The sequence below is a fragment of the Martes martes genome (genome assembly GCF_963455335.1).
Source record: "Martes martes genome assembly, chromosome: 5".
Taxonomy (NCBI): domain Eukaryota; kingdom Metazoa; phylum Chordata; class Mammalia; order Carnivora; family Mustelidae; genus Martes; species Martes martes.
In genome coordinates this window covers 77,338,956-77,362,930 of record NC_137892.1, presented here as the reverse complement: position 1 = coordinate 77,362,930, position 23,975 = coordinate 77,338,956, and the positions used below count along the sequence as shown (strand labels likewise).

General features: G+C 37.0%; 1 protein-coding gene across 1 annotated transcript in view; it reads right to left on the bottom strand.

Annotated features, from left to right (window-relative positions):
* Positions 1–23,975, bottom strand: part of PDE4D (phosphodiesterase 4D) — a gene marked incomplete at its 5' end in the record, with an annotated part of 1,452,651 nt that overhangs the window by 932,026 nt on the left and 496,650 nt on the right. The window contains one exon of the mRNA XM_080803360.1: positions 18,152–18,381. Within this exon, the coding sequence (XP_080659486.1) occupies positions 18,152–18,381 (230 nt within the window). The remainder of the gene's footprint in view (positions 1–18,151; positions 18,382–23,975) is intronic.

Genomic DNA, 23,975 nt, shown 5'->3' with positions numbered 1-23,975 from the left:
AATATAAGACAGGTAAATCTGTCTATTCTGCCTGTAAATGTTTCTCAAAAGCTGGCCATTTTTCTTCTACCTATTGCCTCCACTCTAAACCATGGCATCATTTTCCCCCAGTGAATTAACACAATAGTTTTTTTTTTTTTAATTAGTTTCAGAAGTAGAATTTAGTGATTGTATATAGCACTAAGTACTCATTACATTACACGCCCTCCTTAATGCCCACCACCCAGTTATCCCCTCCCCCAACCACCACCCTCCCATAACCTTCAGTTTGTTTCCTAGAGTTCAGTGTCTCTTATGGTTTGCCTCCCTCTCAATTTTCATCTTACTTTTTATTTTTCCTTCCCTCACAAGAGTTTTTTATGGGCCTCACCATGGATACTCTGGTTCCACTCTCCCATCTAATCTCTAACACAGCCACAATAATCTTCTGAAAAAGAAAAGCTGGTTTCATCCCATTCCTCACTGGTTTCCCACTGCTATTTTCTTAGTCTGGCTTACATCTGCATCCTGCTTACCTCTTCAGCCTCATCCTGCTCCATGCTACTGCTTACTTTATAGTCCAGTTATATCTCCCTCATTTTAATTCCTTGATTACACCATGCTCTATTTTGCCTCAGGGCCTTCACACATGCTAAGAAAAAATAAAGCACTTACAAAAGACCTTCTACAATTTTCAGCCACCACATCTACCCACTTACCTGCATCTGTGCCATATATTCTACTTCCTTTATATCATTATGGATAAAGTATCCTGCTCTGATTGCAAAGGCACTACTCCTCTGGTACTTTAAATCTATTCCTTTTATCTACTCTAAGATATTACCCCAGCAACTATCTGCATCAGTTTTTCCTTCTTACCATAGCATCATCCTTGCTACGGTCTGAATGCTTGGGTCTGCCTAAAGTTCGTATGTTGGAATCCTAACCACCTAGAAAGTGGCATTAGGAGGCAGGGGGCCTTTGGAAGAAACTTAGGTCATATGGGTATATAGGTCATATGGGTATATCCCATGAATGGGATTAGTATTCTTATAAGAGGTCAAGAGAGCTCCCTAGCCCTTTGCCTCATGTGAGAACACAGGAAGAAGGCTCTCACCAGAACACAACCATGCTGGCTCCTTGATTTTGGACCTCCCAGCCTCCAGAATCACGTGCAGTAAATTTCCGTTGTTCAGGAGCCACCAGTCTGTGATACTTTGTTTTAGCAGTCCGAATGGACTAAGACAGCTCCCACCAGCACACAAACACGCTTTTAATTCAACTTAAAAAAAGGGGAAAACAGCAACAACAACATGGTTCTACGTTGCCCTTCACTTAGGCTGCATTGCTCTTTAACCTTCTAGACAGAATCTCCAGGAACACAACAAACAGCATAGTTAGCTCCTTCAAGACCTCAAAACTTCACTCAAAGTCTCACTCTCCGTGAGTTCTTCCCTGGCCACTCTAAGTAAATTTCAACCTCTCCAGACACACCATGCCCCTTTCCTTGCTTTCCTCTGACCCCACCAAAATAGAAGATTCTGGAGAGCTAGGATATTTGTCTGCATCATCCAGTACTTTATCCCAGTGTCCATCTCCATGTGAGCAAGAACTTTGCCTCTTCACCCTCTTGAGTGCCCAGCATCACTCCTGTGGCTCAGACATGGCATTCCATCCTTGTGGTGAATGAAGAAATGCATCCATGTGCCTGATAGGAGCTCCATCTCTCTGGCTTCATCTTTGCTACAGGAAACAGACATTTATAGTCTCTTAATACTTGAAAAGCCTCAATCTCCTGGTAAGTCATAACTCAACTGCCTACGGTCTACATCAGTGGTCAGCAAACATTTTCTCTAAAGGGTCAGACAGTAAACATTTTAGGCTCTACAGGCCAAATGGTCTTCATCTCAACTACTCTGCAGTGGTAGTGTGTGTTCCAAGAAAACTTCATTTACAAGACAGGGGTCAAGGAGGATTTGGCCTGTAGGCCCTTGTGTGCCAAGCCCTGGTTTAAGCTGGTCTTCTGGATCTAAACTCATCTTTTAAAGCAGAAGTACATGAGGAAAAAAAATGATATCATTCTTCCCTTTCCAGTCACACAGATTTAGCCCCATCACTGCTTCACAGACTCTTTGATCTTTCATAAGTGAAAATCTCACCCATTATTCCCCAACTCTGCTGAATCTCCAGGTCACCACCAGTTTACAACACAAAATTATTTTAGAAAGACAATTAAAGCCAACAGTGAAAATGAAGAACAGTAAAAGAAATTCTACTTGAGGACATCACATGATTTTTACCTCAATATGCCTCAAATGGCATTACAGCCCCATGACCCCTCCAGGGAAATTATATTAGAATTTTTCTTTTTCTGGAGATTATTAGAAAGATAAACTCTAGGAGGTAAAGAATGCAGATCCTTATAATTCCTTTTCAGAGGTGTTTACTAAAACCTGTATTTTTTAATTTTGTAGATGATATATTTCTCTCTCATGTGGATAGGCCTATGTCACTCAATCTTTTGTTTGCTTGTGCTTACAAAATGCTGCCATGGGGATAATTTAAATGTAAATTAGAAGCCATCCAAAGACAACTTTATTTTGTTGTTGTGATGTGAGGCTAATGGAAGCAGTCAGTCACTTTCCAGGATAAAAATGTCCTTTAAATAAGAGAAATGGTACAGATGTTTCAACTGATGGCAATTTTATTTTTTGCAAATGTCACCTGATCTTTTTTCTCATCAATTAATAGACTCTAATGAGGTGTTGCACAAAGTCATTTTTCTTCTTCCTTTTTTTAAAAGATTTTATTTATTTATTTGACAGACAGAGATCATAAGTAGGCAGAGAGGCAGAGAGGCAGGCAGAGAGGCGGTGGGGGTGCGGGGGAGCAGGCTCCCTGCTGAACAGAGACCCCGATGCGGGGCTCAATCCCAGGACCCTGGGATCATGACCTGAGCTGAAGAGAGAGGCTTTAACCCACTGAGCACCCAGGCACCCCCAAAGTAATTTTTCTTAAAAAAAAAAAAAAAGGCTTTTCAAACTGTTAAAGGAATATTCTGGCAGTTTAATAATAGATCTTGGTATTATACAACAATACTGTTACTTTGAACTAAAGTTTTTATAGTGCTATTTTATTACAGTGAAATTGAACTGGCTTTAGGTGACCATTGCTGAGGCCAATTTTTGCCACGTTTAAGATATTCCTAGGAGAGACCTGTATTTGTTAAAGGTGCATTAACTCTTTCATAGCAACAAGTCAGAGACCATCTAAGTACTGAAGATATAATTTCCTAATTGCTAAATTGCGCTCCAGGTTTAGGGGATCTTCATGAAGAATCAAGCTGCAGTCTTCTCAGGATGGCTCAGTTGGTTAAGAGTCCAACTCCTGGTTTCAGCTAAGGTGATGATCTCAGTGTCTTGAGATGGAGCCCCGTCAGGCTCTTTGCTCGGTGCAGAGCCTGTTAGACATTTTCTTCCTCTCCCCCTGCTCCTCCCTCTGTACCTCCCACCATGTGTACTCTCTCTCTCTAGTAAATAAGTAAAATCTTTTAAAAAAGAGAGAGAGAGGGAGGAGACTAACTTTAGTAACTTCAGTCAGGTATCAGAGAAGGTTCAGATCTTCTGGAAGGAAGACTGCCAATGCCAAAACCTTTCTGAACTATTCCAATTGCATTTTTTGTTAGCCAAACCAGATTTTTCTTCACTATAAGAGATAGTACTGGATATGGAATTAATATTCTGAAGAACTGGGGAAATTCAGATATCCACCCGTTTTTCCTCACAATTCCACCATTAACATTGGAACAAGCCATTAAGTTAAATGAAATATTTCCATCTCATGGAGAATGACCTTACTTCATCCTTTCTATTTGACTAGAACAGACTCCCTGAAGAATAGTTATTTTTCTAGAAGGGAAACATATTCTGAAGCATGGAATTATAATTGAGGTTAAAAAGCTGTGGATATAATTAAGATACTCTATTAAGGTAAAAAGAGGGTATCAAGAAGGAAAGGCATTTGTGCAAGAGTTTATGAGAACACTGAGGTTACATGCCTATGTCCTCTCTTCAGATTGATGATAAGGTTTGGGAAATCATCTCCCTCTGAAATACGTCTTCTGATATAGACCATACTCATATGCACCTGTGTAGAGACACACACACACACACAACAACAACAACAACAACAAAAATAAACGACTTCTAAAGGACAAGAGCACGTGTAAGGAAGTTTAACTGACAGTTTCTCATCTTTTTCCTCACAATTGCCTTCAAAATTCTACATGGGGAACAAATCTGATTAGTTTAGTACTACATATAAGGAAGAGTTAGAGAGAGGTATGCTCCCATATCCAAAGGGTAGGCTTTCTCAATAAACTCACAACAGAGTTAATTTTCCTTCAGAGAAAACTTTTTTAAAAAAGAAAGAGAGAAATTAAAATAAACTAGTACTTATAGAGGAAGAATATTCTCGGAGAGAAAAGACATGCAGTTTGTAATTTCATGCACTTAATTAATGCAGTGCAAACCACTCTCATTAGGAGTCCATTTTAAGCCTACCAGCTTGAACAGCCAAAAGGGAATAATTACAATGAAACCCTGTCCTTGTCTCCTTACTGAGAGTTTCACAAACTTCGCCAGGGACATCTCAGGAGATTCTTCTTTCTAGCACTCTCCTTTTTGTTACTCTTTTATGGAAAAGCAATGCACAGATGTGAAAACTCAATTTTTCCTTTTGGTTCCTCTCTATTAACTTTCATTACTGATTTTACAGTGAAAGTTCTGAAAAACTCAGAGCACTTCCCATACATTATTTTCTAGAGTGGTAAAGCCTCGTAATAAATTCATTAATGGCTGTGTACATGTTGGGGTTCTGGGTTGGAAACAAAGAAATCAATACTGATGAACTTCAGCAAGGAAAAGAAATTCATCAAAAGAATATAGGATAGAAGTCAGAATCGACAGGGGGCTTGAAGAACCAGATGTGAGTGGGATCCAGGGGGGCAATGAGCTGCCAGAATGCAACTTGTTGCACGCCAGCGGGACACGTACACTGCTAGTCACACTGTTAGCAGCCAAAACCACCATACCACTAACTTCTCCACTCAGTAGTGCCACATGTTATGGGGGTCTTAGCCACGAAGTAACAGATTGACAACACTGAGGTCTAACTGCCAGAGAGTTAAGCACTGGGAATATCTGTCCCCTGCAGCATCCCTGTGGAAGGCTAGGTCCTCTCTCTTACTTACTCCGAGATTCCTTCCAAACAGAAGGGTCCTGGATACTGACCAGCCAAACCAGTTTTCTATTCCAGGATCTTCCTTGAGTTCTCATCCCTTTGTCTACCCCCAGGGTTACGTTCCCAACCAATATAATGACAGTAATATAAGTTTAAAAAAAACAAAAAAACAAAGAGGGTACAGAGCACCTATCTTGTTGCAATGTCTGGCTAAATGAGTATAAACCTAATATCTTAGTCCATTCAGGCTGTTATATCAAAATACCATAAACAGGGTGACTTATAAAGAACAGAAATTTATTTCCATAATCCTGGAGTCTGGGAAGTCCAAGATCAAAACTTGGCATATTTGTTGTCTTCTGATAGCACACTTCCCAGTCCACAGATGGCTTTCTTGCTATATCCAGTCGAAGGAGTGGGGGATCTCTCTGGGGGCCTCTTTTATAAAAGCATTAATTCTACTCATGAAGGCTCTATCTTCATGACCTAATCACCTCCACAAAGATCCCACATCTAATACCATCCTCTTGGGGGTTAGGATTTCAAAATATTAATTTGAGGTGTAGGGTACAAACATTTAGAGCACATTACCCAGGCTCACAAAGAAAGTGGAAAGAACTAAAACCAAAATATTCTCCTGCCCCAGTGCTACACAATTTGGGGTCAAAGCTCAAGTGCCTGCTTTAGTGTTAAACACTGGGATCAGATAAAAATAACTTAGGTATATGCTCCAGGGAATGCTTGTTCCTGGAAAGTAAGACTGTAAAACAAAGAAAATAGCATATTTATAAAAATTAACAGTTTGCTCTTCAGAGCTCACCTTAAGACCCTCACTTTACTTCAAAGACTCCATTAATCCAACGCTATTAGGTATTTATTTTTTTTTAAGATTTTATTTATTTGAGAGACAGAGAGCATGAACGGGGTAGGGGGCAGAAGGGGAGGAATAGAGGGAGAGAATCTTCAAATAAACTGCCTACTGAGTGCAGAGCCCTGGTAAATCAGGGCTCCATCCCACATCCCTGAGATCATGACCAGAGCCAAAACCAAGAGTTGGATACTCAACCAACTGAGCCACCCAGGCACCCCAACCTATTAGGTGTTTAAATCAGGTACAATCCCAATCACTTTTCCACCTAGTAAGAGCAGGCTCTAAGACTCTACAAACATCCTTTCTTTACTTTCCCTTCTGAAATATTTCTAAGTTTAAAGGTAGTTTTCTTTATTCCAGTGAGACTAACTTTAGTTTTGCTTAATCAATAGATTCTGCTGGTGATCTTTTTGGGGACTTGCCTACAAACGGCGACATGGTTACACAAAATGATCAAGAGAACCCTGAAAGGCCCCAGCATTCCTCTTCCACATATTTGCCAAAAATACCCACTGAATTACATGTGAGAAACAAAATGCCAAGAATTTTATTTTTATCTATTCATAAATATACTCTCAGCACCTAAAATAGGATCTATTATATATTAAAGACTCGATAAATATTTGGATGAATGAAATGGCAAATAATCATGAGTGCAATTTTTAATGTAATGTTACTGAATAAACACATATTTTTTAAGAGAAATTAAGATGAGAGAAAAAATAACCACAATCTTGTTGTTTCAAAAAATTTAATTACTTCATATTACTTTCCCATCCTTAGCTATATGCAGGCATCTATTGTGTAGTGGTGTAACTTTAACACAAGTGTACTCATGTATTTTGCTTTTCTTTCCAAAAGGCCCAACTACTTCCATGGTACCATATAGTTATCATAATGATCAACTTAATGACAAGATAATGGTCCAGGAATGTGAATTCTCATTACCATTCATTCAGTGTTTTTCCTGCTGCAAAGAATGACTTTCACTTACAAAGCAATTTTATAAAAACACTAAATAAACCAAAAATCATTAGCCCTTATTTCAGATTTTTCAGTGGACACTGAATAGAACATATCAGAAGTTATAAACCAAAATGACATAATGTGGGTTCCGGTCTTTATTTGTTATAGTTAACCTCTGAAAATCAATTAACTTTTATATTTTTTCTTAAGACCAATGAAGCCCTCTCTGCTTGGGTCTCTGTGCAGTATAATAACCTTTGCTAAGGCATTTTGTAAGTATGATACATTCCACAGTTGCTAAATTCTAGTCATAACTACTATTTCAGATGGTGAGGATAAAAACAGAGAAAATGACCTTCACAAGGTCATAGGAAAGAACGAAAATAAAAATTGGGTTTGCAGAGGCATCGTATCAAGACTTTTAATCCCAGGTCTTAACCATGCAACTTTATCAAACAGATTTAATATTAGCATGAACACGGTCTGCTAGAAGATAAAGCCTGAAAATAATATGTAACACCCAAGTTCAGGGAAAAAACATACACACATGTCTTTCTGGTGTTTCATTTTACATTAATAGTCCAATTTACTGAAGAAAGTTTTCTACAAATAGTATTTATTCACATCAAATTCAATTTCACTCTAGATTTCACTGCTACAGTTAGCAGCATGGTGAACTGGAATAATGCTCGAATCCCAAAGATAGTATTTAAGAATATTTAAGAAAGCAATATGTTTAAGACAACGATCATTTCTAATAAAGGAAATTCTCGAAAGAAAAACCCAAATGCTAACTTAAAATACCTAAGTTGTTATTATAACTGGCAAAATAATTAGAGTCAAATATTAAAACCCAATTGTTTAAAATAAAATAGAACTCTGACTGAAAAGATAATGCACATTAAAAAAAATCAGATCCTTCACCTAAATCTAGGACACAGCTGAATAACTTGAAAGACGCAAAATTCCCCAAACACCGCAAGCTGCTGCTGTTTCCAAAAGATGAAAGTCCTGAGAAGCAGAGAATGCCATTGTGAACCTGCTTATTTGGAGTTGACAACCCTCATGGCCTTTCTAAAAGACTTAGTAACTATGCTACTCTTCCCCTCCCCTGAATCTGTCAAAGGACAGTTGGGCTGATTCTTGAAAATGTTCTGGAATTCAGCTATAATAATCACACCTCAGAGAAATACCTGAGATAGAAATTCTTCTCTCCTCTGTGTTCTTCCAGTTCACTATCCTTATACTGCGCTATGATTTCTCAGCCCTGTTCAAACCCCCACTCTTTTTCTTCCCACATGTTTCTATTTTTCTAGAAATCTCTTTCCATGGTAAACAGACTTCCATTCATTGTCAGCCTCACTACTGAACAGGCAACCTACATACTGCCTTCCTTCAAACCTGGTTCTTCATTGAAGATATCACTTCCCTGCAGGGAAACCAGAGGGGAGGCTGCTCTTGTTCTTGGTGCCTGTGCCTCTCTCAAGATGAGTTTCGTGCTCTCCTGGTTATTCATGTTAACTTACTGATTGTTACTCCCCTGCTCTACTGTGAAGTCTTCTTTTGACATCGGGTGTCAATCAACTCTGCTTCATCAATGACTTCTGCTAGTCTCCCTTTTTTGAAAAGGGTCCACCATTTTACACCCTCACATCTTGAGTCTTGCTGTTTGACCTCAGTGTCCATAAGGAAGAGGCACCTCATGGCTAAATCTCTCAGTTCCTCAATTACTTTCCCACTGCAGCACCCTCTTCCCTAGCATCCCCCACATCTTTAAAACATCTTAAATGACCCCAACACTTAAATCTTAACTTCAAACATATCCTCCAAATATAACTTCCTATCCTTTCAGCCTGTTCAGTTATTCTAATCTCACCTGTTTCCCACCAGGTGGGAAAGCCTTTAGAGGCTTAGAAGCCTCTAAAGACCTTGAACTCTTTCTATATCTGTACCTTCTTATATTCACTCATTTCCATATACAGCTTAGCTACCACAATTCATCACTTCTTTTACTGTCTTGCAAATACCCTCAATTCCCTTTCCCTATGTTTCTTACACTGCATCCCCACTTTGCAATTTGAATCAAACAACTATTTGCCTTGGTGCTGCTTATGCCTTGGATGCTCAGCACTATTAGAGAATATTCCAAACACTCACATGTTGGTTATAAGAAAAATTAATGGTAACAATTACCAACTATACTTCAAAATGACCAAGTGATCTAACCATGCTAAAGTTTTAGTTATCTAAATGCAAACACTGTTCCCTTTTGTCCCTAAACTATGTCCCTACTGTTCTCCCTATTGGGTAACATCTGGAAATGTGGACAAATGTCTTACCTTTCCCAGACTCCAAGCTACCAACTTTGATTAAAAGGATGCTAATCCATTAAACCCAACACGTTATCCAGATAAAGATTATATAAACGACATCAAGTAACATAAAATGGCATGCTACTTTGATTGAACTCCACAGATTTGGAATAGTTGTAAAAATGCTTGTCTCTATCTATTCTCTTTCAAGTGGAGAGAAGATCCTAAACAAATGAGATAAATAAGTATGATAATTGATACCAAAGTCCCAAACTGTTAGAAAAAATTCTAACCCAGTAGACGGGATCTTCAGCAAAACCAAACTAAACCAAAAGAAAATAAACAACAACATCAGAAGTATAGGAGATCATATATTTTTCCTATAGTTTTATTTTCATGAAATCTCTTTGCCCTTTTTTAGTGCTCACTGAAGGGGGGATTTTTATATTTTCATACTTTCCTAAATTTCAGCTGAAAACATTTTTCTTATTCTGCATTTCTCAAAGTAATGCTCTATAGTTAATATTAAGTTTGAATCAGTATATACATTATGAAATATATACATAATAATTAAAAGAAAGCCACTCAAGGTGCTTTTGCCTACTTTCATTTTCATGAACACAATACTGAAAGTCAGAAGAACATGACTTAAAGAATTATAAACTCACTCCAAACACTTCAGTGATGAATAACTTTGGGTTATGTAAGAATGGTCAAGCAGGGGAGTGTTTATGGAAAACAAGCTATGTGAGGAGCTAAAAATTATGATTCTTGGACAAAAGTAAAGTGCCTTTATTCAGCTCTGCACTTTGCAGGCTATAGTTCTGTGGTCTTCAATCAACTTTTAATAGCAAAATAAATGCTTCACTGGCCTCATTATTGAGAAATATGGGATTCCCAACCAATCTGTACTATTAAACGAAGTTGGCGTAAGAAAGGTTCGGAAGCAGGGACCACATACTCTGAGGTGGTAAATGCAAAGTCACTAATCTCTTTAGTGTTCTTAAGAACACAAGAGCCTGGTGACATAGACACTTTGACTACAAAAGTAAGCCCTCCTCTGGTACATGTTACTTAACTGACATAAAGATACAGAGTAAAATACCGTGATGTAGTAACAGTTTATTTGCAGTATCCTTAATTAGAATGCCAGAAAGTTTTACAAGAATGAAAAGGCACTACAGTAGACTGAAAAAGAAATTGGAGTTTGATAATTATCTTATTCTTTTGTAAATTTAGGGCATGACAAATATCATAAAATATTCAGAGATTCTATGATGTAGGAGGAAAAACACCCAGTGTTATTTAGCTGTTTATTTTAGGTTAGATCCAAGAATAGCTACTGATTCTGGAAAAAAAAAAGATGTTGTTTTTCAAAATATTATATATTAAAGATACAGTGTTCCATCAATCTGTGAGTCTAATTTTAATCTTGAAAATCACCAATTTCTTTTTTTTTTTTTTAAAGATTCTATTTATTTATTTGACAGGCAGGGATCACAAGTAGGCAGAGAGGCGGGCAGAGAGAGAGAGAGGTGGAAGCAGGCTCCCTGCTGAGCAGAGACCCCCTCCAATGTGGGGCTCAATCCTAGGACCCTAGGATCATGACCTGAGCTGAAGGCAGAGGTTTTAACCCACTGAGCTACACAGGCACCCCAAAAATCACCAATTTCAAAGCAAAAATAAAACTAGATTTAAGTAAACAGACTAAATACTTTAAAAACAAAAGGCTTGTGATGCTAAACAGTTTATTTTATGCCAATAAATCACATTTAAATAAGTCAAAGACAAAGGAATACAGTTTCTTTCTCACGGTATCTTCAAGATTGCTGGAAATGTTGCTTCCCAATTTCTTTGCAGTCATTACTTTTAACCCCAAATCCAGCTCAAGAAAACTATATTTCTAAGGAATATTTCATAATCACAATTATGTATGCCCAATTTTCAATTTGGAAAGTTTTGCCTATAGATCTTCCACATAACTTTCAACAAAAACCTACCAGATAAACTTCTCAAAACCTGAACACATATCCAGTATGGAGAAGCAAGTCTTTCAGGTACACTGTGAAACACAACCTTTTGGCTTCATAAGTCCTTAGATCCAAAATATTGGAAATATGGAATGCCTTCTTAAGACCAAATATTAAAGATCAGGTGTGTCTGCTTTAACTAAGTTTCTGTTTTTATTGCTTTTACTCTGTTTGGATTTTGACTCCGTAACAAATCATAGAAATTTACATTTTTTATGTTCTCTCTAATGTACTGTGTGTACTCAAGAGCACTAGATGATGGGTAGTTCATCAGAAAATCAATGTTTAACTGCCATCTGAGACCAGCTCCTCTGTGAATGGCACATAACTCATGGAAATATTTCTGGAATATCCTTGTAAAATGAAAGCTTATTTGACTAATGTAATCCTTCCCCCCATGTTGGGGAGTTTATTTTATCTTCCAAGAGTAACCATTTCTTCCTTTAACTTCTGTTCAATTTTTCTTTTCCTTCTTTCTTTTTCTTCCTTCCTTCCTTTCCTTCCTTCCTTCTTTCCTCCCTCCTTCCCTCCATCTCTCTCTCTACCCTCCTCTCCTTCCTTCCTTCCTCCCTCCCTGTTCTCTCTCTCTCTCTCTCTCTCTCTTTCTTTCTTTCTAATACACTAATACAAATGCACACAGTGTACTTCTCTAGACAGGTAATAGGACACTAGTAATGAGAAAGTGTTTCTGACACTCTCCACTCACCCATATCCCCACATATACATCCATCCAGAGGCATGTCAACATATCACAAGAGGACAACTTGCTCTTTGGCTCTCATTTTATTATAGCAGCAGTGAAACACAGTGAGAGAGATTAAGCATGACCTCTCCTCACCAGCTCTCTGCTCCCTCAACTCCCTACCCATGTGCAGGGAGCAATCTCCACATGTGTGGCAAGCTAAACCTCCTCAGAGCATTTGGGGGCACATGGACCAATCAGGGAAAGTAAGCCAGGATCAGAGGTGCAGCCAGAGAAAGCTCTTAATTCCTCTTGAGGATTCTGGCTAGACAAATATGTAGAAGTCAGCAAGAGTTGTTTACAGAGACGAAGCAAGGAAGAAGTAAAGAGGATCTCTACTCTCATCTCAAACATAATTGAACAATACCTGAAAGCAGGGCATTTCTGTGGACAAATACCAAGAACAAAATATAGACTTTCAGTTTTCTTATTGCAAACTACAAATTCAACAACAACAAACATGATTTGTTTTACTGTTTTCCAAAAAAAAAGCGTAGCAGTAGTAGTAGGTGATGTTATTATATATTAAGTGCTTACACTGCTAAGTATTTTATCCTCACAACAGACCCATGAGGTAGGTACTCCCATTATTCCTATTTTGTCCTTGAAAAATTAAAAACTTGGAGTACTTAAGTAACTTTTCCAAGGTCACAACACTAGTAAGTTGTGAGGCAGGATGCAAATTCAACCTGACTGCGTTTTAATTACTTACTACTCTGCTATGGGCCACCACAAACACTGTCATTTCATTCTCAACGTTACTTTGTCTGCCCCCTTAGTGCCTGGATGTCCTATTTGCCAGCATTCAATATTCAAGGGACAACTGTCCTTCTCTTTATTTATTTTTTTTTTCAAAGATTTTATTTATTTATTTGTCAGAGAGAGAGAGAGGGAGAGAGAGCGAACGAGCACAGGCAGGCAGAGTGGCAGGCAGAGGCAGAGGGAGAAGCAGGCTTCCTGCTGAGCAAGGAGCCCGATGCGGGACTCGATCCCAGAACGCTGGGATCATGACCTGAGCCGAAGGCAGCTGCTTAACCAACTGAGCCACCCAGGCGTCCCATGTCCTTTTCTTTAAATAAAACTGCCCTGTAGGTTAAGTGTCATTCTTGTCACCTGCTTTCCCTTTATCAAGCTGTGTCCATTTCCCCCTTCTATTTTCTTCTCTACCCTATACACTTACCTCTTTTCCTGTTTACTGTTTTTCCCCCTTCGTTTTCTCTTCTTTCCCCCCTTATTCTACTGTCATCTCACTTCTCCTCATTTCTTTGACATCTCACTGTTACACTTTTCCCTACACACACACACTGACACAAATATGTACACACATTTCAAAGACCCTTAATGTTCCCATAATTATAAGCAAATTGAAGGTAAAAATGGAAGCCATGGTTTGAGAGAAAATACTTATTTTACAATGCATATATCTAACAAAGGACTTAAAATATATGACTAAAATATATAAAGGCCCCCCAGAAGTCAATAAGTAAAAGAAAAACTGAATAAATTTTTAATGGGCATAGCATAAAATAAGATACCCATATGTTCAATAAATATATTAGAAGGTAAATAATATCACTACTTATCAGGGTAATATAAATTAACTATAGTAAGGTACCATTACACATTCACAGAATGGAGAATATGAAAAAGACTGAGAATGACAAATGTTGGTGAGGATGCAGAGCAAATGGAACTCTCACATACTGCTACTGGAAGGATAAAATAGTACATCAGTTTGGAAAATTGTTGGGTGTTAACAAAAGATAAGCATATATTTACCTATGACTCAGAAATTCCACTCCTAAGTATATAACCAAGAGAAATAATTGCATATATCCACAAAAAGACTTATATACAAAAGTACATAGCAATTATTCATAATAGCTTCATACAAGAAACATTCCAAATGGCCATCGATAAGTGAGCATGGATAAATAAATTAGGGTATACTCATACAGTGGAACAGTTCACTACAACAAAAAAAGAACAAACTACCAATACATACATCAACATGAATAAACCTAAAAAAACATTTTGAGTGATAAAAGCCAAACAAAGAGCACATACCATACAATCCCATTTACACGCTATCCAAGAAAGGGCCAAACTAATCTTCAGTGCTAAGAGTTAGGAAACTGCAAGGTTGCTACATGGGTGTATAGATATATATAAAAATTTATCAAGATGTATACTTAAGATTTGCATATTTTACTGCCTGTAAATTGTCCCTTAATAAAAAGTTTTTAGAAAGTAAATGGAAAGAAAACTAAGAGAATCATGAAAAGCTATGACATTCCAAATTACTTCTTACAAAGTTCACAGCATCTCAAGCCCATTAAAAGATGTCCCTCTTAGTTTAGTAAGAGTCAAAATATAGCTATGAAGTCTAAGTGGCCATACCCACTTGGGAAGCTAACTGGTAGATACATTCAAGGTTTTCAACATCTCAGATCTTACAATTCTGTTTTGTGTCATCCTTGAAAACTTCTAAAGATTGCTAAATCACAATGCACAATGCACAAGCTAACACCTCAAGCATACTCAAAGAAGTTGGTAAATAGCATACATTTGAACATATTCATATTGCCTGCTCAAAACAACAACAACAATAACAACAACAACAAACAAAGTAGAATTGTAGAACTGTTCATCTAAAAAAGCTCTCTTGAACTCAACCTCTTGACCCAGGCACTTCATGAGAAAGCTAACAGCGCCATTCATAACACTCATTTCACCAGGCCAACATTCTTTTCAAAAACTAGTTACTCTTGGGAATGTATCTTTCTAAAGGGGTGCCATAAGCCTCTAGACTCACTGTGTGATAGAAGACTGAGCAAAGGTCTGATATACTGATACACCAGAAGAAAGAGCAAAAAGTATTTATGTTAAGAAAATAAGGAAAATAAATCCAAAAGACATAAAAAGCCTCCTTTCCCATCAAAGATTTATAGTTACCAATATCTCAGCATTGTCAGTTGACAGTGGGGTCTGGGGACATGCTCACCTTTAACAATGGGGTACTGAGACAACCAAGCTAAAATAGTCTCAATTCCCCCAAAAGCCCTTTCTGTGAAGTAATCTGGGGTTTTGGTTAACTGAAGTGGCTACAGAATGTAACCCCTAAATTTACCTTCTGCTTCCCTTCAAAAGCTTAGGTATTCCAGAAGAGTATATGTCTGATTTTTATATTTCTCAAATACTCAATTCACAAATAATTTTTGCTTCAGAAGGTAATAACTAACCTTTTAATACATTCCTAGTCTTCGTTTCTTGTTGGTTACTCTTGTCCATGGAATCTCCAGGCTGCCTTCAGGTACAGACAAGTTACCCTGGTTTTATTTCTCTCAAAGACAAATTCTTTCCTCCAAAATCCTGAGTATTTTACAAATGGTACGCACAATTTCACTTAAACTTGATTCTTAGATTCTTATTAAGAAGGACACAAACTTTGGACCAACAGAAGTATTATCATACAGACAATTCTGAAGCTCCTTAGGCACTTAGGGACTATTTGTTTTGAGCAACACATTCAAATTTAATTAAATGAATTTGGCTTTTACCTGAGATTTTTAATTATACACATTGCCAACTACATAGAGATATTAGATATACTGCATCATTTTCTTTTAATAACAGATGATGTAAGGTTTGAATAAGAAGTCATAGTTAGCCACCAATTTTTTTGAGATACCGAAGTTAACTGAATGTATCACAGGCTTAAATTGGTTTATTTCAATTTTAATTATAAATATAATCTCTTCTTACTCAAATGTAGAAAAAGCAAGATAATGATTCTAAGATAAACCTGCTGTGCAGAAAAGTGTTAACATCAGTCCTGTGACTATTATCTTTAAAAAAGCTTGTTTGAAAGGCTGGCCCTGGAAACTTTGATTTCAGGAGGGTGCCCACAATTCCCTGAATGGTACGAGTGATTCACTGTGCCTAAACTGGTTCTACCAAAAAATGTGGTTTGTGCTCAATGACAGCTTTCCTTCTGGGAATCTGAACTTTAGTCACATACTAGCTAGAGGGTGCCTAAGTGATGACCTCCCCGTAAAAATTCTGGGCACTGAGTCTATTTTTTGTTTTGTGGGTTTTTTTTTCTTTATTATGCTAAGAGCATTTAGCATGAGATCTACCTTAGTGACAAATTTTAAAGCATGCAGCACAGTATTGTTCTCTATAGGCATAATGTTGTACAGTTCATCTCTACAGCTGATTCATTTTGCATAGCTGAAACTATATACCCATTGAATAGCAATTTCCCATTTCTTCTACCCCAGCTCCTAGCAAGCCCCCTTCTACTGTATCTATGAGTTGCACTATTTTAGATTCCTCATATAAGCACTGAGCCTCATCGTGGGTTTCTCTGGTAGAAGGCTTCCCTGGTGACACATTTCACATGTGCTGTCACAGCTCATTTTTAGAGGAAATTAAGTACATCCTGTCTGACTCCCCTGGGACTGGAGATTCTGAAAGCTTGTCTCTGATTTCCTCTAGATTTTGCCCTATGTGCCTTTTTCTTTGCGGATTTTGCTTTGTATTCTTTTCCTGTAATAAATCTCAGCCATGAATATGACTATTTGCTGAGTCCTGGAAGCTCATGTAGCAAACCATGGAAACTAGGAGTGGTCTTGGTAACCCCTGACACCCCTGACATCTGGGAATCCTGCCCCGTACACAGATGAACAGAATTGGTATTAATTTCAATGAGAGGGGAAATCAGTTTTTTGAGATAGTATTTTTCAAAGAATGTTCAGATCAAGCTACCATATACAATTCCCAACTGCTTTAGTGTGTTTGGTGAATAGATGTACACTCTTTTTTATATACATGTTTCATCAAAAGCCAAAACCAATATGAAAAATAACTAAACAAATATTTCCTCTTTCCATTGTTTCAAAGAAAGAATTTGCCAAATTTTTATTTACTTAGTAGTAATTTCTTTGTACCTTTTAATAACACAGGTCCTTTGAACTAGTAACAATTCAAACAACTACATTCAGTATCTTAAAGGACAGTTATTAGCAAAATTTCTCCTGATCACAACTTTTCTAATCACTTTTAAGAAAATCCAGAAGTAACTTCCCTAGAGATGCCTTAAATTTGGCAGAGAATGGGGAAGAATCACATTTGCCACATAACAAATTGCTTTGTTCTTAAAATCTTAGCAAACATTCTAGAGTCTTTCCAAGTATGGGCCACTTGGTTTCCTTCTTTCTTTTCTATTGAAGCTTCTTAAAAATGCAGCTGAACAAAAGAACAAATAAGGGATGCACCCATTACCCATACTTTCTTTCACAATGTTTTACCTAGTGACATTGCTCTTAAAAAAAGTAAAAACTCTATTGGTAAAGAGCAGAGAAAGAACAAAAACACAAATACTTTGTTGGAGATATAAATGTTATTGCATCTTGGAGACAATGACTATGTGTGATCCTTCTGTATGTATTAATGCTAAATAAAATCACCTCATGGTGGGAACTGAAACAGTATTCTAGTAAATAACACCTCGAAGTGTTATAGGCCAAATTACGAGGCCCATTAACTGCTTATTTCCTTTGATTCTAATTACAGGACAATCTATTCTTGATTCCAAATTTGTTTTGCATCAATGAACATTGCCTATTGTTTCCAGACATGTATGCCTATGTGGTAATTTGTCCATCAGTTCTCATTTGTTAATAAATTTTCATTAAATAACATATAACCAATATTAATTTTCTAAGTCCAAGTCTCCTTTCCGAGATGCTTATGATCATTTACCAATACATTTTCAACTCCTCTGTGTAAAATGGTTTGACTAAAACAGTTTCCCCTACAGAGAGAGAGATATTACCTGAGGAAAATTTACCCTTTTTTCTTTGGACTCTAGAAACCCCATTTTCCTCCCACTCAAATCAAGCAATGAGCCACAAAATCTCTAGATCTAGAATCTAGAAAGACCAAAGATAACAATCACCATCCAAAATACGTACGAAAGGGAAAAACATCGCCGAAAGGCACTCACCCACTGGAGTCTGCAGAAGTGATAGCAATCAATGGTAGAATCTTCAGGGGGAGGCTGGTCGGTCTTGGAATGTTCTCTGATTCACTTTTCAAGTCTGCTTGTTCCAACTGTCTGAAGGCAAGAGGGGGAAGCTGAACATTGCGACAAGAAAGTCTCCGTACAAGATAGGGTTCCATTCCTCGGAAAGGGTCTTCCTCTTCATTACTGGAATGCAGTGTTTCCTCAGAGGCCTAAGGCAATAGTTGAAGAAAGTACAGTTCTCAATAGAATTGCATTGATCAATACATGATAGCTCTATATTTCTGGAGAAAGAAATTAAGGGAAAAGTATATATGAAAAATGCTAACTATGAAGCAACAACACTAACAGAACAATATTTGGTGATGAGATTAGAATAACTGAAATCTAGATTTATTTTTTAAATGGTAAATTTGTTCACCAGTATATTTAAATATGGCTTAGTTGTTACAGTTAACTGACATCTCCAATAATTTTAGAATTTGTGAGCTTTGTGTATGAATTCTATAAAATCAAGGGCAAGTCAAAATATTTTTCTACCTTCTATAAAATGACTTACAAAAAATTCATATATATATATTGATGTACGACATACTTATACCTACATGCCTATGAAGAATGAGGGAGAAAATGAGTCCCATTCTTTTTCTCCATACTTAGGACCACATTTGTAACACATTTTCATATGGTATGTGTAACTTGGATGAGTATGCTTTGCAAACTTTTACAGTAAGACTTTGTAAGGGGAATTAAAAAAAAAAAAAGGACATGAAAAGGAAAGCTGAGCCCCCCGGAGAATTATGTTAAAATCATAGTTGAATTCTTCAAATTAGATCTTTATTACCCACATGCAAGGTAAACCAAGTCTAGAATAAAGTAGAAAATTTAATATTTTGATGTTAGTTGGAAAAAACATACTGTTACAGCAACAATTATTATTTCCCAGTGGTTGGAAAGTCTAATCTAACAATGTTTATTATCTCCACATCTTCAGAATGATAGACTCACCAAATGTTACCAGGTAATACGCTATGCTTTAGTCTTTATGTTGTCTTTTAGCTGTGTTCTTAAGAGTGCTGCTTTATTTCTCTGAGTTTTCTGTTTCTTTATTAGAAACATAAGAAACTGCATTTCTTATTACCTACAATGTAATAAACAATCATAAGTAACAAGTTCATTTCCTTCTGAGTTTTAGAGATAAAGAAACTAGTCCAGAGCAGCAAAGTACTTTTCCCAAAACAAGCCTGTTCACTATAAGTTAAAAACTGACTTTGGGGAGCCTAGCTTAGAATTTCTATTGAACTCCTTATTATACTACCATCTTTGACAAGTAAGGTTGGTTCTCCATTTGAACATTTAGGATAATAATTTTTACCTCTGAAGTTTATTTTCTGGAACAGAGATAGGTATTATTTAAAGCACCAATATCTGGCACAGTTTGTACTCAACAAAATGGCAGCTACTATTATAATAATCCAGGTTAATTTCCTTTGTATTTTCACAGCACAATGCTGCCTTTGATACTTCATTCATCTTTATCAATTCCACAGAGAAAATTTGTCTTTTTCTGGTTTATATTTTGAAAAATGTAAAAGGATATGCAGTGGTGTACTCTACTCAGCCTTTCATTTTATTATCCAATTTTATGGATAAATAGAATAAAATAAGGGCACAAAAGGTAAAGAACATGTCTAAGCTAAAGTCAAAGTTCATTTATTTCAAATCCTACATATGAAGATCCAGATTCTGAAAATCTACACTCTGAGGAATCTTCTTGATTTGTAAACATTAATAATAATAGCTTCAAAAGGAGCCAATCCTGACATTTGCAACAACATGGATGGACCTTGAGAGCATTATGCTAAGTTAGATAAGTCAGAAAAAAACAAATTCTGTATGATCTCACTTACATGTAGTATCTAAGAGAGAAAAAAAACAACAACTCACAGAAAAAGCCACATGATTGGTAGGGTAACCCCTCCAGTTTGCCTAGGACTCTCTGATCTTAGCACTGAAATTTCCATGTCTGCGGAAATCACCCAGGCCCAAACTAGGATGGCTGAATACACCTTCAGGTCAAGATCCAAAACCAATTTTCTTTTAGTTAAAGGTGGAGCTAATAACAACTGTGTTTTACTACCTCTAACAGGTATAGTATGGTAGGGTGCAGATTACTAGAAGAGAACATGTACTAATTGACCAAAACTTAATAAGCTTCACATTTTCATTAAAATAACAACAGAACTGAAATCAGGAGATAAACACTAAAAATTAATGATAATCCTTGTTGGTTAAATCAGGAGACTGAGTTTCCAGGCTAATTACTTTTATGGTATTAAGAGGTCATTGAACCTTTCTGGGCTTTAGTTTCTTTAGACATAAAATTGAGAGGTTGTACAAAATGAACCTTAAGACCATTTTCAGTTTTGAATACTCTGATTTTATGATAGCCAATGGTAAAATCAATGTATAGAGAGATGGCAAATACAGAAAATGAAAAGGTAATAAATATAATATTCTTGGCCTTTAGATTGAGAAAGTGAGCCTCTGTGTGTTTGTGAAGTTCTATGTCTTCATCTAAGGACTTAAGTGCAAACTGAACCCACATTCTGGGGTTGCTAACAGGTCATAATTTGCCTTACATGTTTCTCAAGAGCAATTAATAACTGAAGTGTATAGATATCCTTCTCCGGTATGAACGTGGAAAAGAAGAACAAAGGAAGAGTCTAGCAGAGCTGAACACTGAATGCAACTGGCCAAAGCTAATGTATTTTTATAAGCGTTGAGCTGCCCACTCTGACAATAGCATTGTTACTGCAAAAATGCTTTATATAACCCAAGCAATCTGATGAAAGACTCAATGTTTGTGACATTCTCTTTTAGATAAAACCACTTCGAGAGGTAACCTCTTTTGAGAGAACCTCTATTAAAAATAAAGTGTAGTATTTTTATCTTGACAATAAAAATGACAGAACAGTATATATCTATATCCTAACATTTCCATTTAAAAAAACAGTATGACAAATGGATCTTTAAAAATTCCAGATCAGCGTATATCAATGATATTTCAAAGATATATAGAACAACTGGTAGAAGGCAGGAGGTTAAATGGCCTTATTTTGTAAAGAAATGTAAAACTGACCACTAGGACACACGTATCTTATTGCTGGAAAATGGTATTTTTGCAAAGGTTGGAGGGATAAGATATTATTTATAGATATTAATTAGATATTAATATATCTAAGCCATCATTTCTCAAAATGTGATGCCCAAACTCCCTGTACAGTAATCACAGATGGTGCTTGCTGAAATTCAGATTCCCAGGCCTTATTCCAGATCTGCCTAATCAGAATCTCTATAACTAGGATCTGGAAGTCTGAATAAGTCCTCAGGATGAATAACTATAACTCTATAACTCTATAACTATATAATAACTATAACTCTATAACTCTATAATCTCTATAACTACGATCTGGAAGTCTGAATAAGGCCTCAGTATGCATAGTATTCCTATGCATACTAAAACTTGGGAACTAGTGTTTTTGACATGTTAGGCATAGTCCAGTAAGACTGGCAAAGATCCAAGTAAAAAGATGTTCATTCCAGCTTTTTTTTTTAAAAAGATTCTATTTATTCTTTTGAGACAGAAAGATACAAAGAGAGACAGAACATGATATAGGGGAGAGGCAGAGGGGGAGAGAGAAGCAGACTCCCCACTGAGCCGGGAGCCCAATGTGTGGCTGGATCCCAGGGTCTGGAGATTATGACCTGAGCCAAAGGCAGACGCTTAACCATCTGAGCTACCCAGGCACCCCGCATTCCAGCTTATTTATAGTAATGAATAACTGGAAGTAATCTAATTGTTGTATTGAGGGACTGGCTTAATAAATTTTGATTTATCATATTATGAAATACTACAAGGTTGTTAATGCAGAAAGATATGTGATTATGTTTATGATACAACATCGACTAAGAAAAACAGATTACAAAATGATCTTATTTTTGTAAAACTATGCTAAAACAAAACAAAATGAAAAATCAACATATTATAGTCACAGAAAAATTCTGGAAGGATATAGCCCAATTCTCTAAAATGGCTTTCTTTGAGTGATGGCATTGGGATAATGTTCATATTTGTATTAATAGTTTCTATATTCTCTATAAAAATGTATTACTTGGGGATTAAAAAGTACAGTGAGAGTCAATAATAAAATGAAACATTCATCTTGTTATTAATGGGATTCATAAATATCTATTAATTTGCTTTAAGATATAAATATCAAAAGAGAAAAAGTACTAAAATGTTTGAATCAGTTTAATGCAAAACTGTTAACTTGTAATAAAATGAAATTCCTTTTGGCAACTAAACAATTTGTTTGGAATAGCTGACCAAAAAAAAAACAAAAACAAAACACTTTAGATAATTCTTTTCACTGTTAGGACAAATATGTCTCTGAAAGGCATACCTAAAGAAAATAATTCCATAATAATAACACTTAAAATGAATGAGTGAGCATTAAATATGTTGTCACCATTACCATTATTATTATTTTCCTTTCAATTATTTTCAGCTTCTATGCAGGATATTTAATTTCTTTGTTCTCCTTTTTTTTTCCATGCCAAAGTAGATCGCAAATCAGTTTACAAGGCCCTAAGAATAGGGGCATATGCATAACTGGTGTTAAATAAATTGCCATGGTTGCTGATAATCTCATTGTTTTTCATATTTGTTTCTTATGTGGCATTGTAGGAGAGAATGCTTTTGGACACAGAGCTACATCACATTTCCAGACTCTATTGCAGGTAGTTGTAGACAGTATCAATGCTGTTATGTTACATGCAATGGATTACAAGTAAAGGAAACATATCCCAGTTTCACACCTGGCCCATAAAAACTGTGAGCGCAACCCTTTGTTCCTCTCACTCTCTGTAACCCCTTGCTTTACCCTGAAGATTATGGAGACAAAAGATGGAAGGAGTCATGGTTCCAAAATCACTCTTCAGAAGAAAACCCCTTGACAATCAAAAACACTTAATTTGGGCTACCTGGGCCACAAATAATTTTTCATTCTGGGAAGCCATTAAAATTTAGGGTCTCCTTATTATAGCTAGAGCTATATTACATATAATCACATCCCTAAGAGTTCAAGTTATCTTAATCATGACATCTTTCTTTCTCAGTTAATTCCTCAATCTAAGAACTGATTAAGTATATACTAACTTCCAAGACTGTGTAGGGCGCTGGAAATACAGATGAATAAGGCACTTACTTTCCCTCAAATATTTCTAGTCACGTGGGGACAAAGATAAATAGCTGATAGCCAGTAGAACGAGAGCTGTTAACAGAGGACTTAGGGCCCTTTGGGAGTACGGATGCAGGGTGACACTTCTGTTCGGGAAAGGGGCTGCTGTCAGAAGTGACACGGCCGACGTAGAAAAGCTGGACTTTCTGAGGCCAACCAAGATTTATGATTATGTCTACTTGTCCATTCAGTTCTGTTTAGTCTCACACCTGGATCGGCGGCGGTCTCTTCCATCTAAGCAATGCTCTCGGATACTACACTTCCACCGTCTTCTCCTCCTCTGACACACTTCTGGTTCAAAACCTCGGGAGCCTCCTGGGTCACTATGAAACCAGCACCTGCACACTGCGGGCAGGGGGGCATGGGCGGGGCAGGCAGCCCCCCCCGCACCCCCCCCCCCAGTGGTTAGGGGGCGGTTGAATGCAGCCAGGGAACTTACACAACAGGCGGATTCTGGGCGCCGCCAGCCACGCGGATCACCGCAGACAACGCCACGGTCTGAA